General features: G+C 42.0%; 1 protein-coding gene across 1 annotated transcript in view; it reads right to left on the reverse strand.

The window, feature by feature from the left end:
- Positions 1-872: 872 nt before the first annotated feature.
- GAD2 (glutamate decarboxylase 2) overlaps positions 873-16,127 on the reverse strand; it is a 75,399-nt gene continuing 60,144 nt past the window's right edge. The window contains exons 14-16 of the mRNA XM_028114175.2: positions 10,223-10,330; positions 9,787-9,876; positions 873-1,046 (exon numbers count right to left, since the gene is read on the reverse strand). Coding sequence (XP_027969976.1) covers positions 873-1,046; positions 9,787-9,876; positions 10,223-10,330 — 372 coding nt within the window. The remainder of the gene's footprint in view (positions 1,047-9,786; positions 9,877-10,222; positions 10,331-16,127) is intronic.

Consider the following 16,127-nt stretch of genomic DNA (forward strand, 5'->3'; position numbering starts at 1 on the left):
CATGCTTACTGAGGGGGTCTGCTCAGGGTCAACTGGGCGGAAAACTCAGCAGGGAAGAGAATCTTATTGTCGATCTGGTCAGTCATTTTAAAGAACTTGCAGTATTCTTTTGTGTTTGTTTCGTAATACTAACTTTAGAGATAGGATAAACCGTCACGTGAATAGAAAGAAGGCATTATACCTTTTAAGAATTTTGTGGGCCTATGTTTCAAAATAACTTTGCTCAGTGTTTTATTGTGCCTCCATTAAAAGAAAGAGAAAAAAAAATCTGGCTTAATTTTTATATCTGCCCCTGCAGTTTGTATAACCCATATAAAATAAAAATCTATATGTTACAAAATAGGATTTCTTTTTAATATATATATTTTCCTTTTGTAAAATTATATGTATTTAAATACATTTGAAATGTTGCTATAGGTAAATTAGAAATTTTTTTTCTAATACTATGAAAAAGGCAAGAGTTTTTATTGTCAACATACATTTTATATGTACTTTCTCCTTTGGACTGCACCCCAAAGAACCTTTTAGGATTCAGGGGCAATTTGGCACTATTCAATCGTACTACTCTGAAGTGAAAATAAAGCTTGATTTGCATACTATATTAAAAGTAAGGGAAGTATTTATAACAATTTTAAGCTTTTCATTATTGATTAGAACACAGCCTTTTGTCACTAATTTTTAGAGAGGTATTCTAAACTCAGGAAAGGATTTTTAAAAGGAGCGATGTTTTTTGGATTTTTAAACTGTACTCTACTTTGACATCACAATATAGAAATAGATTTACTTTGGAACAAACTACAAATACATTCACACAGTTTGTGACAACTTAATTGTCTACCTAGAGAACTGAAACAGCTTAGTGAGCTATGTTATTATAAATCTTGTCCAAGGCGTTCTATTTCTTCAATCAGGAAGTCAATGTCTTGGTGAGTTGCTGCGGGATTTGAGATGACCATGCGGAAGAAATTGACCTTGTCTCCCAAGGGCTGGTAGCTGACCATTGTGGTCCCGTACTCCATCATTCTGGCTTTAATCACTGGGGCCACCTGTGGGAGAGACCAGAGCCACATGGTGACCCCTGGGGACTCTTCCTCTAGTAAAAGAACCCAATATCCAGTAGCATTTTTAGTTTTTAACTAAACAACCAGACTCATATTTGTTTCCCTTAAAGGAATTTTCTCCAAGTTTTTTTGGGGATCAGAGCACTAGAGCAGTTTAATACATCCAAATTCTTGAAGGTGATAAGATGAATAATAAGTGATAGGCTCTCAGTTGTTTGCTCCCTCATCCTTGACTTTGTGAAAAAGAAAACTGCAGACCCCAAATGGAGTCACACTAGGCCACGTCACCAACCCTGGGCTTCATACCTAACCTAATTGCACTTTCAATTTCCTCCAGGAATATAGTCTTAACTGGTCGGTCAGGAATCTTCTGGTCAGCATCAAAATGGTACTCAGTCACATGGCCCCTCCCCATCCCCCAAAGAAACATGAGGTACTCACTTAGTAAGACCCTTTTCCCCCCAAAAAGGTGAGCTCACCCAAAATAATTCTCTTTTCTGTTTGTGACTTCCTTGTCCTGCTTTAAAAACCTCTCCCTTTCTATAGCCCCTCAGAGCTCCCCTCTACTTCCTAGATGGGATGCTGCCTAAAGCCAATTAGATTTTTAAAATATACCTCAGTTGAGTTTTTGTTATTTAACAACTTGCAGTTATGGTTTTGGGGGAATGGGACGAATGGGTTCCAAGGCTAAATAGTTTAGCAATACAACATTTGGGGGAGGGCTTTTTGTTTTTTCCTCAGAAGATATAAAAACACTGGAAACAGAACATAGCTCAGAGAATGGTTACCAAGAGGTAAGCCTCAATATCAAGTGATGTCTGAAAATAAGCAGACTTTTGAGGCCTTAAAGCCCTTTTCTTTCTTGAGACCCTAAAGCTTTCCAGTTTCTTTTCATTCTCCTTTTGCATTATCTCAGTTTATAAGGTTTTTTGAAATGCATTCCTTAATCATGATGAAAATCAGCTGAGGTCAAAAGGAGAGCCCACAAACACTTAACATTACAGAGGTGGCTCTCAGGTGAGATTTTACCACATGTATGCCAGAATGATTACAGTGTCAGTAGTTCTCTGACGACTGTGTATGAGATGAAGTTCAAACTCTTGAGCTCAGCACAAACCTATTTTGTCCCCCAGCTCTGAGGACTCATATTCCAGTGCTCGCTAAAACTAATCTTCAACTCTGCCACATATATTTTTCTCCCTTCACACTTGTCCTCAGTCTTACTGTGTCACACTTGTGGTCTTGGCTCCAAGTTCCCTTTCTCTTCCAAGACATATCCTACACAGACCCCAAGACTCCACCACAGTCCTACAACCATGATGAAGCTTTTCTTGACTCCTCTAGTCCAGTAGCTTCTTTTTCTTTTTAAGTGGTAAATACATGATCCTTACCCATAGAGTCTGTCTATAGAAACTTTCCTATTGTCCTATTACTCATAAGAAAATACATTTCAACTGTAAGCTCTGAAGGGCACAGTGTCTTTTACTTCTTTTGTTTACAAGCACAACTGTGTGTGCACATTGAGGGCTCCCCAAGTCCTTATTAAATTAAATAAAGAGTAGAATAATAGGGATAGCTATCTAGGAAGAGGAACACATTTAACTTAGGTCTAACTGTGTGTATGATCCGTTCATGTATTTTACCATTAGAGTCTGTAAATATAACATCTGATCATTTAAGTTCATTGCTGCAAATACGTAACCAGGAATGGTTGATGTCAGGGAGCTTTAGACTTATTTAGATATACATAGTAAGTAACTCAGTTCAAAATGGGCACTATACCTTACATCATAGTTGGATTCATTTTAATGAAGAATAGTTTGATTCAGATGGAATGCTGTTATGAACATGCAACTTTTGAACATCAACACTTAAATAATCATTTGTTTACAATGAGATTTTCATCTTCACAGTACTCGTTGTGAGAATGACATATCTGATAAAGTGTTAGTATCCAAAACCTATAAATAACTTATAAAATTCAACACCCCAAAAACAAATGATCCAATTAAAAAATGGGCAAAAGACATTTCTCCAAAAAAGACATCAGGTGGCCAACAGACACATGAAAAGATGCTCAACATCACTCATCATCAGGGACATGCAAATCAAAACTACAATGAGATTTCATCTCCCACCTGTCACAGTGGCTAAAATAAAAAATATAAGAAACAATAGGTGTTGATGAGGATGTGGAGAAAAGGACCCTCTTACACTCTCGTTGGGAATGCAAACTGGTGCAACCACTGTGGAAAACAGTATGGAAGGTCCTCAAAAAGTTAACAATAGAACTACTTTATGATCCAGTAATTGCACTACTAGGTATTTACTCCCAAAATATGAAAACACTAATTCAAAGGGATACACGCACTGCTACTTTTATAGCAGCATTATTTACAATAGACAAATTACGGAAACAGCCCAAGTGTCCTTTGATTGATGAATGGATAAAGAAGAGGTGGTGTATATATGTGTGCGCGCGTGTGTGTGTGTGTGTGTGTGTGTGTCCACACACACAAGGGAATAAAAAAGAATGAAATCTTGCCATTTGCAACAACGTGAATAGAGCTAGAGAGTATTATGCTAAGAGAAATAAGTCAGAGAAAGACAAATACCGTATGATTTTACTCATATGTGGAATTAAAAAAAACAAAACAATGGTTTTGTTTTTTAAATTGATCAAGGGGAAAAAAAGAGAGAGAAACCAAGGAACAGATTCTTAACTATAGAGAACAAACTGATGTTTACCAGAGGCGGGGAGGGGGAATGGGAGAAATGGGTGATGGAGATTAAGGAGGGCACTTGTTGTGATGAGCACCAGGGAATGTATGCAAGCGTTGAATCACTATAGTGTACACCCGAAACTAATATAACACTGTATGCTAACTCTACTGGAATTTAAAATTTAAAAAGGAAAGCTAAATAAATGTAAAAAAAACCCAAAACAAAGTACTCAATGTGTCAAATTGACATATTTCCCATCAGGCCCAATTATTTATTAGTAACCAAAGAGAAAACCAAGGACAGAGTTCATCTTCACTTTCATGTCACCCTCACCTCACATCCTAAACCTAATTTCCTCGTCTAAAAATGAATGTGCTTGATGATTCCAGCCCTGGGATTTTCTGATTCTAGGTTAACGTGATCTTAAGTCTCTTTCAGCCCCTTTTTTATTACACAGGAAGATAATATAAAGAGGAATGTTTCTTTCTTTCCCCTGAAGGATGAAGGAGGTACACAGAGCATCGGGCTCATCCCAGGGAATAAGTATGAAAAAGAATTTGAGAATCTCAACTCTGGGATTAAGTTCTGAAAGTGGATCTAGTAGAATATTCTAGCATAGGGACATGAAATTTATCACTTTGTGCTGTGAGACATGGCAAATCAATGTGTTCCTGGGAAGAGAAATCCCAAAATAGAAAAGGAATTCCAAATCCATGTGTCTGCAGAATTTCAGGAAGAATCACATAACTATTCCTTAATTTTTATTTGTGTAATAAATCATGCTTGCTCTTTAGAACTGACAAAAACAATGATAATGCTTTACTCAGTGAATTAAACTCTGATTTCATTTTCAGGGACAATCCCAGCAAAACCACATAGAGATGGTATTTATTATTAAAGACAATCATCTTTAACTTTTCAGAGACGTTAAATCAAATCAGAGGTCAAAAATTTAAATGGTAACAGACATCATCCCAAACAGGTTTTGGTATAAAGTCAGATCAATTCCTCGCAGTTACTGAAGCTGGCTGGGTTGAAGAAATCATATGACTTTTGTCTAAATACATATGACTTTTGGCTGCTTCCAGAAAATGTGGATGAACTAAAATTAGCAGAAACAGGGAACGTCTACTTCATTGCATAATCACTAATTGCAAGTTCAGAAGGAAAATAAGATTCTGACTCTTCTGATGAATGTATAGCATTTTCACTTATTTCTAGATGTTGTCTTTTGATCTCATTCTTGGTTTTGTTGAATAAAGAGAGTCAGGAAAGAGAGGCTGCCTGTTGAAGATTTCACTAAAGACCTCAGCAGGAGCTCTTGGTGCTGCCTTATAAGTTTTGGGGTGTCATTTTCTCCCTTGTGTCATTAGCTTTTTCAATTCCTTAGAAAACAATAACCAGGGAACTATCCCATAATTTGAAACCACGTTTGTTTCTCCCAAGAGAGCTCAGGTTAAAGCATCACGGAATCACAGAAATGTATTTTTTCACTATGTATCACAAAATCTTTTTGTTTCAAAATCTTGGAAACGTGAGTGAAATTTTTGGGAAAAAAATGAAAAAGCAGAATAACAACAAATAGGAATCCTAACACTTTAAAATTTCACCAATTAAAGTCCTTGTTACATTTAACAACGTAGACTTTGGAAGAGTGTCACCTTAAATATGAGGCCAATCTACTACCTTACCCATGTACTTTTCAATCCACTGTTGACATTTTGGAAGTCCATCAGTCATAGACTGGTAGAAGTCAGGATGAGATACGCAGATAATGATCAAATACGATGGAATAAAACACAAGATGAAGGTGATGATGAAGAACCGGGGTTCTTGTCTGATGAATGCCCTCATGGACTCCACCTGCTTGTCCTGCCTGTGTCTAAGGCATTTGCCTGTGGTCGTGTGGCGCCCCAGGCCTTCTGTGTCCACTGTGCCTCAGTGATGATGGGCCACCTGCACATTCACAGTCCTGACCAGGCAGCAGGAAATACTCCAACCTGATCCTCAGCCTCCCTTATGAAGTTGTTGATTCTGCTTGTTTCATAATAGCCACCTGTTACCTAGATATCGGTCCCCAAGTCACTGCGAGCTCTGGAGAAAGGCCTATGATCCACTAGTAGATTTCCTAAATATTGTTTCTGCTCCCTGTTCTGGAATGTGTAAATGGCACTTTAGCTCAGCAAATGTTTTTGAGTGCCTTACTATATGCTAAGCCTTGTACCAAGACAAGAGGGCACAAAGAGTAATTTTTCCTTGGAGGGTCCAGAATTTAACTTAATTCTCGCTTGCCACATGCCGCATGGAAGTCTCCACATTTCCTCCCATTTTGGGTCTATGTCAGCACTGACAAGAGAATTTTATGTAGTGATAGAGATGTGTTATATCTCCACTATCTGATATAATAACCACTGATCACAAGTTGAGCCCTTGAAGTGTGGCCAGTGTAACTGAAGAAGTGAATTTCTGGTTGAATTTAATTTTGATTGATTTAAATTTAAATGCCATGTGCGGCTATTGATACCATACTGGATAGAGCAAACGATCTATTTTATTTTACCTCTGCTGTTTTCCCTCTGGGATTGTGTGCATGTGTGTGTTTGAGCGTGTGAAGATTTACTGGTCCCTGGACATTATACTTTAGGGATTTATATTTAAGAAGGAACTTTTCTGAAACTCTGAAAAATTATTGGCATAAATAAACAAAAGTTAACCTTGATATTTTATGTGGTTCTACTGTGAATTCCAACTCTGATTTGCTGAATTCTCTACCTTCTAGTTGGGAAAATGGAATCACGGGACAGGGCAAAACTGAGAGAACTCATTTTGCAATCCCCAGACCTAATTCAAATTTCAATTATCAACAGTATAGAAATAGTTGACTAATATTCTCATGGCTCTCCGCAAGAAATACTCTCCATTCCCATCATAGTTTATGTGATGTGCCAAAACCTGAGGCATCTGAAAGACAGCTGTATTGAAATGGGGGGAATTCAGAATTGATTATTTTTTTAAGATTCTATTTATTTATTTGACAGAGAGAGACACAGCGAGAGAGGGAACACAAGCAGGGGGAGAGGCAGAGGGAGAAGCAGGCTTCCCGCCGAGCAGGGAGCCCGATGCGGGGCTCGATCCCAGGACCCTGAGACCATGACCTGAGCCGAAGGCAGACGCTTAACGACTGAGCCCCCAGGCACCCCTCAGAATTGATTTTTGCTCAGAAACTGATGGGAAAAACCACTTTCTGTTCTGTTTTCCCATCTTGCCCCATCCCTCAGCCCAGCAATAATGAACTGATTCAACAAATGAAACCGGTCAAATTACCCCGGATTCTGTCTGGTCAATGGATTCATTAAAGAGGTAGAGCCAATGAGAATGGAAACATCTAATTTCTAACTAACTTGTTAAATAAAATTAGTTGTTGGTAAGACGATGCATACTACGGAGAAGCCACACCATAAAACATCAGGAAAAAATATGAATTCTTTCTTCTCAAACGATAACAGGCCCCTTTTTGCCTCCCCATCATCTTTTCCAATGTGACCCTCATCCTGCCTCCCGCCCATCTCTTGGGCTTGATTTCTTGGAATGAGCAAATGAGCCAACTTCATTAAAACTTCAAACATGACCATGACCCCTCCTACCCAGACACATGCACTGATGGATTCCCATTCTAGAAGCTTTCTTCCATGCATTCCTCTAGGTCAGTGGCTCTGAGCCTGGGCTGCACATTGGGATCACGTGGAGAACTTTTAGAACCATTCCCAAGCCCATCTAAAACCAACTGGATTAAATTCTCAGGGTTAAGACCTGGTCATCAGTGTTTTCTATAAAGCTTCAGGCTGATTCTAATGGGTGGCCAGGATTGCAAACCACTACTCTAATTAGGAGGCTTCACTTAAACTCCTCAACTATGTGTCAGTTTCTTCCTGATGAAGGTTTGATCCTGGATTGTCTACTGGCAGGTATTCACATTTATAAGCCTTTCTGGAGGTTTTAAACCACAAAAAATCCTGTTGTTTGACATAGAAGGAAATAAAGTATTCTTAAATGTCAGTGAGGCAGCCCAGGCTCCTTCACAGTGGGGGAGAGGGCCTCCCCTGTTCCTGACAGCAACTGGAAGAAGTCCCCTCCTTTGTGGTAAATAGAAAACCACCCAACCAATTAACCCAGGCTTTGAGATCCAAATACACACAATCATCCCTAGTTCCCATTCCTCAACACTGGAATGGGGCCCCACATTTACCTCCCTTCAAGATTCTCTTTGGGGTACATCATCAACCGAATTTCACCCATGTGTAAGTGATGGGAGCAGGAGAGGAAAAAAGATCAAGGATATCTTACTGGCCACAGAAGAATCTGAAGCTCAAGCCCTCCAGCTCTGGAGTCAGTGATTTTGGGAAAGTGATTTTTTTTTTTCCTCTCTGTGCTTCAGTTTCCCCATCAGCAAAATGGGGAGACAGCAGTACTTCCCAGATCAGGTTGCTTAGATTGAAGTAAATCTCTAGGCCCATGATGGGGTTGCTCCTGCCCAGATGTCACGTCAGGAAGCAGACACTTAACTTTTATAACCCTGTAAATGCTCTGTTTAACCAGAAACATGGACTATCATCCAATTCCCAACACCAAGCCAACCCTGGGTTCTATACTTATTTTGTTGTTCCTTAGTCATTTTCTTTTCCTTTCTTTCTTTCTTTCTTTCTTTCTTTCTTTCTTTCTTTCTTTCTTTCTTTCTTTCTTTCTTTCTTTCTTTCTTTCTTTTTTTTTGAGAGAGAGAGAGAGAGAGAGTGCATGAGCGCGTGCATGCATGCACACAAACGGGGAGGGTGGGCAGAGGGAGAGGGAAAGAGAGAATCTCAAGCTTGTTCCATGCCCAACGAGAGCCTGACACGTGGCTCCATCTCATGACCCTGAAATCATGACCTAAGCCAAAATCAAGAGTTGGACATTTAACGGACTGAGCCACGCAGGTGCCCCTCCTTATTCATTTTCTATCTTTCTTTTCCTGTTCCTTATTCTTCATCCTATAAAAGCTTCTTGCATTCCACCCCATTTTGCAGTTCTCTGGACCCCTGGGAATGGAGGCTGCCTGCTTCATGAAGTGTTAAATGAAGTTTGTGTCACCTAAATTGTCTTCTTCAGTCCTTTCTAACACTTATGATAATTGAGTGATCTAATGCTAGATCACAGTTGAGCCTGGGACACAACATGCACTCTACACAGTGGCCCTTAGTATCATTCCCTGCCCCCGGTCCCTTCTGGGGTTCTTCACCATAGCTCTAAAGACTCCACAGGGTAGCCTTGACCTTGGCATCTCAAGAGGGTCAGCAGCAGCTCTGATTTCTAACCATTGCTGGTGCCTGAAATCTCTTCTGTTTATAACAGTTTTGCTGGGCGAGTCAGCCAACTTCACCAAGGGTTCTTTTTTTTTTTCCCCTTATATATTTTTTTAAATTTTATTTTATTATGTTATGTTAATCACCATGCTTTACATCATTAGTTTTTGATGTAGTGTTCCATGACTCATTGTTTGCGTATAACACCCAGTGCTCCATTCAGTACATGCCCTCTTTAATACCCATCACCAGGCTGACCCATTCCCCCACCCCCCTCCCCTCTAGGACCCTCAGTTTGTTTCTCAGAGTCCATCATCTCTCATGGTTCGTCTCCCCCTCCGATTTCCCCCCTTTCATTCTTCCCCTCTTGCTATCTTCTTTTTTTTAAACATATAATGTATGATTTGTGAATGACAGTAAAGCTGTCACCTGATTGCTTATTTTAAGATATCATAAACTTGCTCTCAGGAAAAAAGAAGCAAACAGAGTATCAAAAGTCTGGCTATACCAGCTCTGAATGGCCTGGTTCTGTAGGAGCCCATGAAAGGGAGTGGGCCTGTGCACTAAGGTCAAGGTTGGATTTCTCCTCTCTAGAGAGACGCCATGAATGTGCAAGGCCCACTGGACGCACTGATGTCCGGACCAGAGGAGCCTGTATCACTTACCTTTGAGAGGCGGCTCATTCTCTCTTCGTTGTCTTCCAGGACACGCAAACTTGGGGGCACGTACCAGAAACAGACGTTTGTGTGCTGAGGCTATAAGGAGGAAAGTAAGATTCACACTCAGCCCATCGTGGCCATTTAGAAAATTCCAAGGACATTTCAAACCTATTCTGCAGGTTCCGAATAGAATTCCTATTTTAAATCCATAATCACTTTTGGAGTGCCTGACTTTTGCCACATTATACAGAGTTATTGTTTTGTGAGTTTGCGTTTTTTACTGCAGCTCAGAACAGTGACCCCATCAGCCCAGCTTCTCCTTTGTAATGCTCCCCTTTACCTGGACAGTACATGATTGACATAAAAAAAAAATCAGTGATAAGAACTGGTAAGAACTGGAACTGACTAAACTTTTTGGGATCGTGGAGATCAGAATACGTACCTTTCCGTCAAACACCATTTCGTATCCTTCTCGGTTTTTTATGGTATTGTATAAATACTCTGCCAGCTCCAAGCACTTATCAATATGTGCTTCAAACCCAGTGGTGCCCTGAATAAGAGAGGAAGAAAGCTTATCAGGCAGGTGGGCTCTCTGTGGGGCTAATCTCTCTGGAGACTGATGCTTTCTCTGCCACTTCCACCTCAGCGCTGCTCCACACTTTCCTTGCACAAGACTGTGCTTCCAGAGGCTTTTCTGGCGATTATTTCTCCTTTGATGCTCCCCCCTCAGGTGTTTTAATTCCTTTCATGTCATCACAGCTCCCTGCAGCGGATTCCTCTTCTTCCCGAGGCCCCATTCTGTAGTAGGCAATTATTTTGATTACTCGAGGGGAAAATTTGCCTCTGCCATTCTGAGGGGTAATTATGGAAGTCAGTAATGACAGGAGGCTGGGCTGTTCTTCTCCTGTGGAGAAGCAGCATCATCAGGGAGCCCCCAGCAGGCCAGCTTAGCCCCTGCCCGTCATGAAAATTTACCACTTCCAGATCCCACTTTTGTTCACCAATGTAACCCTGTTATAGAACAAATAGGGTAGGTACTCAATGAAGATTTATTGAACAAATGAATGTATGAATCTTAAGGGGCACACAGATGCTTTGTTAGCCTGTCATTCTGCAAAGCTCATTAGATTTCTCCTCTGGGGATAAATGACTCATATGTTGGTAACGGCCAAATATTATCAGGGAGGTCTTTTAGTTTCCAGCTCTGGAAGCCCAAGAACTTGTGAAAAAGAACGCTACAGCTGTGGACTGGAGCTGTTTAACAGACCTCGGGACACTCCAGGGCATTACTTTTCAAAATGGCTTTCCTCCTAACTCCTTCAGCATTTCTGGAGTGCTAATGGAAAGCTTAGACAAACAGCTAACGCTCATTCCAGGAGCACTTGGAAGAGGCCAACCTGTGACTGATCCAGCATGGAAACTGGAGGGAGCAGCTGTAATGTACATAAGATGGGCACACACTCCTATTGATGGTCTCATCATCTCAGCTAAAAGGGAGATGCAGCATAGCCAGTGACTTTAACATCTGAAGCCTTAAAGAAATCTGATGGGCTCAGGAATCATCTCTATGGAGACTGCTGCCCAAGTTGATTGGTCAGAGAGTGATTGGTTCCTGATGACCCCAAGGAAGGGCCCTGATTGATGCCTGAACACTCGGGCCAGAGCCTACACCATGCACTCTATGACTTTGTGGTGTCAAGGATTTGGGGTTGGTTTGGACTGACCTAGCAGTTTGGGTACACTGGGGATGGCCCCTAGGTAGGAGGGAGAGAAGTTCATTGTTCTCCAAACTGGACCCTTTGGACCGGTCCAGAGTTGGCTTTAAACTTGCTCGTACCTGATCCAGGATATGGTTGGGACCAGTAGGACTCTGACCCTGTGCAGCCCCATGGCCTTGGCTAATCTCCCCGATCACATGGGAAGGGTGGCGTCTGTGTGATTTGCCTCCCACACAGGGACATGGTAAAGTAAAATTAATGCTCTGAAAAGGAGTTTTGTTGTATTGTAAAGGCAGTGGGATTATCACAGACCGGATGGGGAGTCCTTTGGCCTTTGCTAGTCTAGGACTTTACTTGAGATGACGAGGAGTAACCTGACCATCCCTAATTTTAAGCTAAAGAGGTACAAGGAGCGGGGAATGGGGGGGGTGTTGACACAGGAAACTCTAGTGTGCTCTTAGAAGCCTGTCTCTTCATGTTGGATATTTATGGGAATAAGATCCACATTTTATTTTCAAGGTTTTGAAGGCTTTTAGGAGATTCTCCAAAATGTACTCATTCATCAACTACTTTCTGAGTAGTTGTTCTATACCACACAGTTGTTACTCTGAGAATGACGACAGCCCCTGGAAAACTTGATCAGGCGTGACATCACCATGACCTGGGTTGCTATGAAGGAAGCTGAGGGCTCTGACGGGTGAGCCTAAGTGAAAGTCTGGACCCCAGCGTCTGAGTTACGCTGAGGGAGCTGCAGGAGAAAGATGGTTTTATTTTCTTCCTCATTGCCCACACACTTAGGATTGGTTTAGGCTGACATGGCTGAAATGCACACTCCACAAGGGCACACATTGGTGTTTCTTTTGTTCACCACTGTCTCGCTCATACCAGCAGCGCTGGCATATATTAGGTGCTCAATGTACATTTGTTGAATGAATGGATGAATGGATGGAAGTGTACTTTTAATCCCTGGGGCAGTGTTATTACAGAGTATGTTCTGAGGAACCATCTGTATCGGCACCAGGTTAATTGTGTTAATAACGAAGCTCTGCTGGTTGAAATCCTACGTATTCTACGTATCCTGTTCTAGACCCATTTCCAAGGTGACCTCTTAATAAATCATTTTTGGCTCTCAAACTAGGAATGGGCTCTCTGTCCTTTAACTTCTCAAGGTGCGTCTGTGTTTCTTTTACAACCAGTTATTTTCTGTCTTATGTGATGGTTATCTATGCATTTAGCTTACCTCGTCTGGAAAATTGTGGCCCCCTCATCCCACCCAGCATCAGGCACAATAACAGATACTCATTAGCTACTTATTAAAATAAATTGATATTTTAGAGAGAAAGTGAACATTCATTCAGTCACTCAGCAAAGGGTGCCTCGTATCACTTTCCCTTTAATGGTTTTCTCCTGGTATTTTTTTTTTTCAGCCATTTGCCAGTCCCTCTGTTATCTACATTTTTTTTAAAGATTATTTATTCGACAGAGAGACACACAGCGAGAGAGAGAGAGAGAGAGAGAGAGAGAGAGAGAGAGAGAACACAAGCAGGGGCAGTGGGAGAGGGAGAAGCAGGCTTCCCGCGGAGCAGGGAGCCCGATGTGGGGCTCGATCCCAGGACCCTGGGATCATGACCTGAGCCGAAGGCAGTTGCTTAACGACTGAGCCACCCAGGCGCCCCTGTTATCTACATTTTTAATGAGGGAGGCCAATTACAGAAAACTCTAAGGAAATCTGCTAATTTGCATAATTTGCATAACCATACACAGAGAGATTTACCATGAAAACTAGGTAGTTACATATTGAGCCACGCTTGCAGACCTGAAATTAAGGTTGGTTCATTCTCTGTCTCTCTGTCTCTCTCTCCCTCCCACCCTCTCTCTCTCCCTCCCACCCTCTCTTTCTCCCTTCCTTCCTCCTTTCTTTCTTTCCTTCCCCACTTCCTTTCCCCTTCCCTCCCTCCTCTCCCTCCCCCACTCTCCCTTCCCTCCCTCCCTCCCTTCCTCCCTCCTTCCCTCCGTTTCCTTCCTTGTTTCCTTCCTTCCTTCCTTCCTTCCTTCCTTTCTCTCTCTCTTTCTTTTTGTTTTTTTTCTATCTACTCCGAGTTTTACCCACTGAGGAAATCTGGAAAATCTGGAAAATAACCATCAAGTCTTATTTAGCATTCTCTAATAAGATACAGACAAAATGAAAGATCTCCTCACTAAGAACAGAGCTGAGGGCAGGCACAGGGCCTTTGCTCATGACAGGCTTACGTCTGGTATTACTGTCCGGAAAGCCTGCCAGCATCATGTCAAGAGGCTCGATTTTTTGTTTTGTTTTGTTTTGTTTTGCATATAGTTACTTTCATCAAGTTCTCTTGGACTTAATGTGGAGGCTGTCCGTCAGTGCATTTAGCTCCATCAGTCCTTAATGGATTAAGGAATATTTATGGTTAGGTTACTTGTTTTCATGTGGTTTGTACTGTGAAGGAGAAAATGTGGATTCACTTGAATGCTGCAGTCCCCAAGCATATCTGATAACAGAGGGTTTACTGATTAATGCCGCCTCCTCCTCAGTATTGTTTTTGCAGATCCTTTTCTCATGCCTGAGGGGATAGGAGATGGAATGTCATAGCCTGCTCTTTCTCGGTTCTTCTGAGGGCAGGCTGACTTCGTCCCTGGCTGGCATCACCAGAGAGCTCTCACAAGAGGGTGATTACCCTCCCCTCTCCTCTGGACTGTAGGACTGAGCTTAGGGCTTTGATCGTTATTACCATTTCATTTTGCAAAACATGCAGCTTTAAGTCGAAAAGCAAATGGAAGTTTTTTGCCATTTATGTGTCTAGATACTTAAGTTTGGCATGAGGAATTAAAGGAATATGCATCCCTAATTTACGGATAAATTATGCGGCTGCTGGAATTGTTCCTTTGGGTTTTTTTTTTCCTTCTTTTTTTTTCTTCCCTCTTCTGATGCCTTTACTTCAGCGCGTTAGAGTCTAGCTCCTCCGCCCTTATTTCAGGCTTCAGTTGTTCTTGTTGTTTCACTCACACCTGATGGCCTCCAGGTTATTTCTCTTACAGCCAACCGTTGCCCCATGCTGGCGAAGGGGCTTCAGATGGAAAAGGAGCTGCAGGAACCGTTGAAGCATGAGAGGAACACTTTTGTGTAAATACAGCTAATGATCATCATCGTAATAGAAACATCGCAGAAAAGGGGGCAAAAGGACGACCCTGAGCAATATTTAGAGATCAAGCTTTCCTCCACTGCCTAGCTGATGTTCGCGTTCGTCAGTTTGGATTCCCACCAATCAATGAAATGAGAAACCTACTCATTTTCAAACAGTTTGAGAGGACGCCAATAATCCCTGCGCTTGATTTATTTATTTTTGCCAAATGAGACTCATTCCAAAGAATGTGTCTTACCTTGGGTGGTGGGAGCCCAGTAAGTGTCCTTGTGCAAGCTCTTTTGAGAGAGGAGGGGGCCCCTGCCCATCCCACCACTTTTACTGGGGCAACAACTCCAGGCAGCCACTCCATACTTAGTACCACTTAGAGGAGATACAGCGGGGTGCCCGGGTGGCTCACTTGTTAAGTGTCCTCAGTCGTTAAGTGTCTGCCTTTGGCTCAGGTCATGATCTCAAGGTCCTGGGATCGAGCCCCACATCGGGCTCCCTGCTCCTTAGGAAGCCTGCTTCTCCCTCTCACTCTGTCTCTCTCAAATAAATAAAGTCTTAAAAAAAAATAAACTGCCTTTTTCCTGAATAGATCTTTAGAGGCTTCCATTAGATAGTTGCTGACTGCATTATTTCACGCCCAAACCCCCTTTGTTTCTTGTTAGCTATCTGCCTCTCTCCTGCTCAGGCATTCAGTTGACTTTGAAAAGTCTTATGGAGGACATTAGGGGAAGGAAGGGAAAAATGAAGGGGGGGATATCCGAGGGGGAGATGAACCATGAGAGATTATGGACTTCGAGAAACAAACTGAGGGTTACAGAAGGGAGGGAGGTGGGGGAATGGGTGAGCCCGGTGATGGGTATTAAGGAGGGCACGTACTGCATGGAGCACTGGGTGTTATACACAAGCAATGAATCATGGAACACTACATCAAAAACTAATGATATGGGACACCTGGCTCAGATGATTAAGCGTCTGCCTTCAGCTCAGGTCATGAACCCAGGGTCCTGGAGTCAAGCACCACATCGGGCTCCCGGCTCAGGAGGGAGCCTGCTTCTCCCTCTCTCTGCCTCTCCCCTGCTCACAGTCTCTGTTTCTCTCTGTATCTCTGTGTCTCAAATGAATAAATAAAATCTTTTTAAAAATGCTAAAAAAAAAAAACCCTAATGATGTACTGTATGGTGACTAACATAATAAAATTAAATTAAATTAAATTAAATTAAAAAAAAAAAAAACCAAAACCACGGCAGAGGGAACTCTCTGCTGTAGACATGGTTCCTTACACAGACACAATCTGTGATCTCACCCTGGCAGGTTGCACGCGTGCTGACCAAGTTATCTGTGCGTCTCCTGGGATGGGAGGGCCCCCTGTTTGTGTGGGCTACCGAGAAAGCACCCCGCCCAATCCAGCCCCTCCCTCAAACATGGAGGACCTTGGGGCGTGCCAGCCTCCCTCTAACCTCGCCCTTTCTTGTTTCCT

Source organism: Eumetopias jubatus, unplaced genomic scaffold, assembly GCF_037043125.1.
Source record: "Eumetopias jubatus isolate StellerSeaLion01/CBP00866 unplaced genomic scaffold, mEumJub1_p1.0 scaffold_8, whole genome shotgun sequence".
Classification (NCBI taxonomy): domain Eukaryota; kingdom Metazoa; phylum Chordata; class Mammalia; order Carnivora; family Otariidae; genus Eumetopias; species Eumetopias jubatus.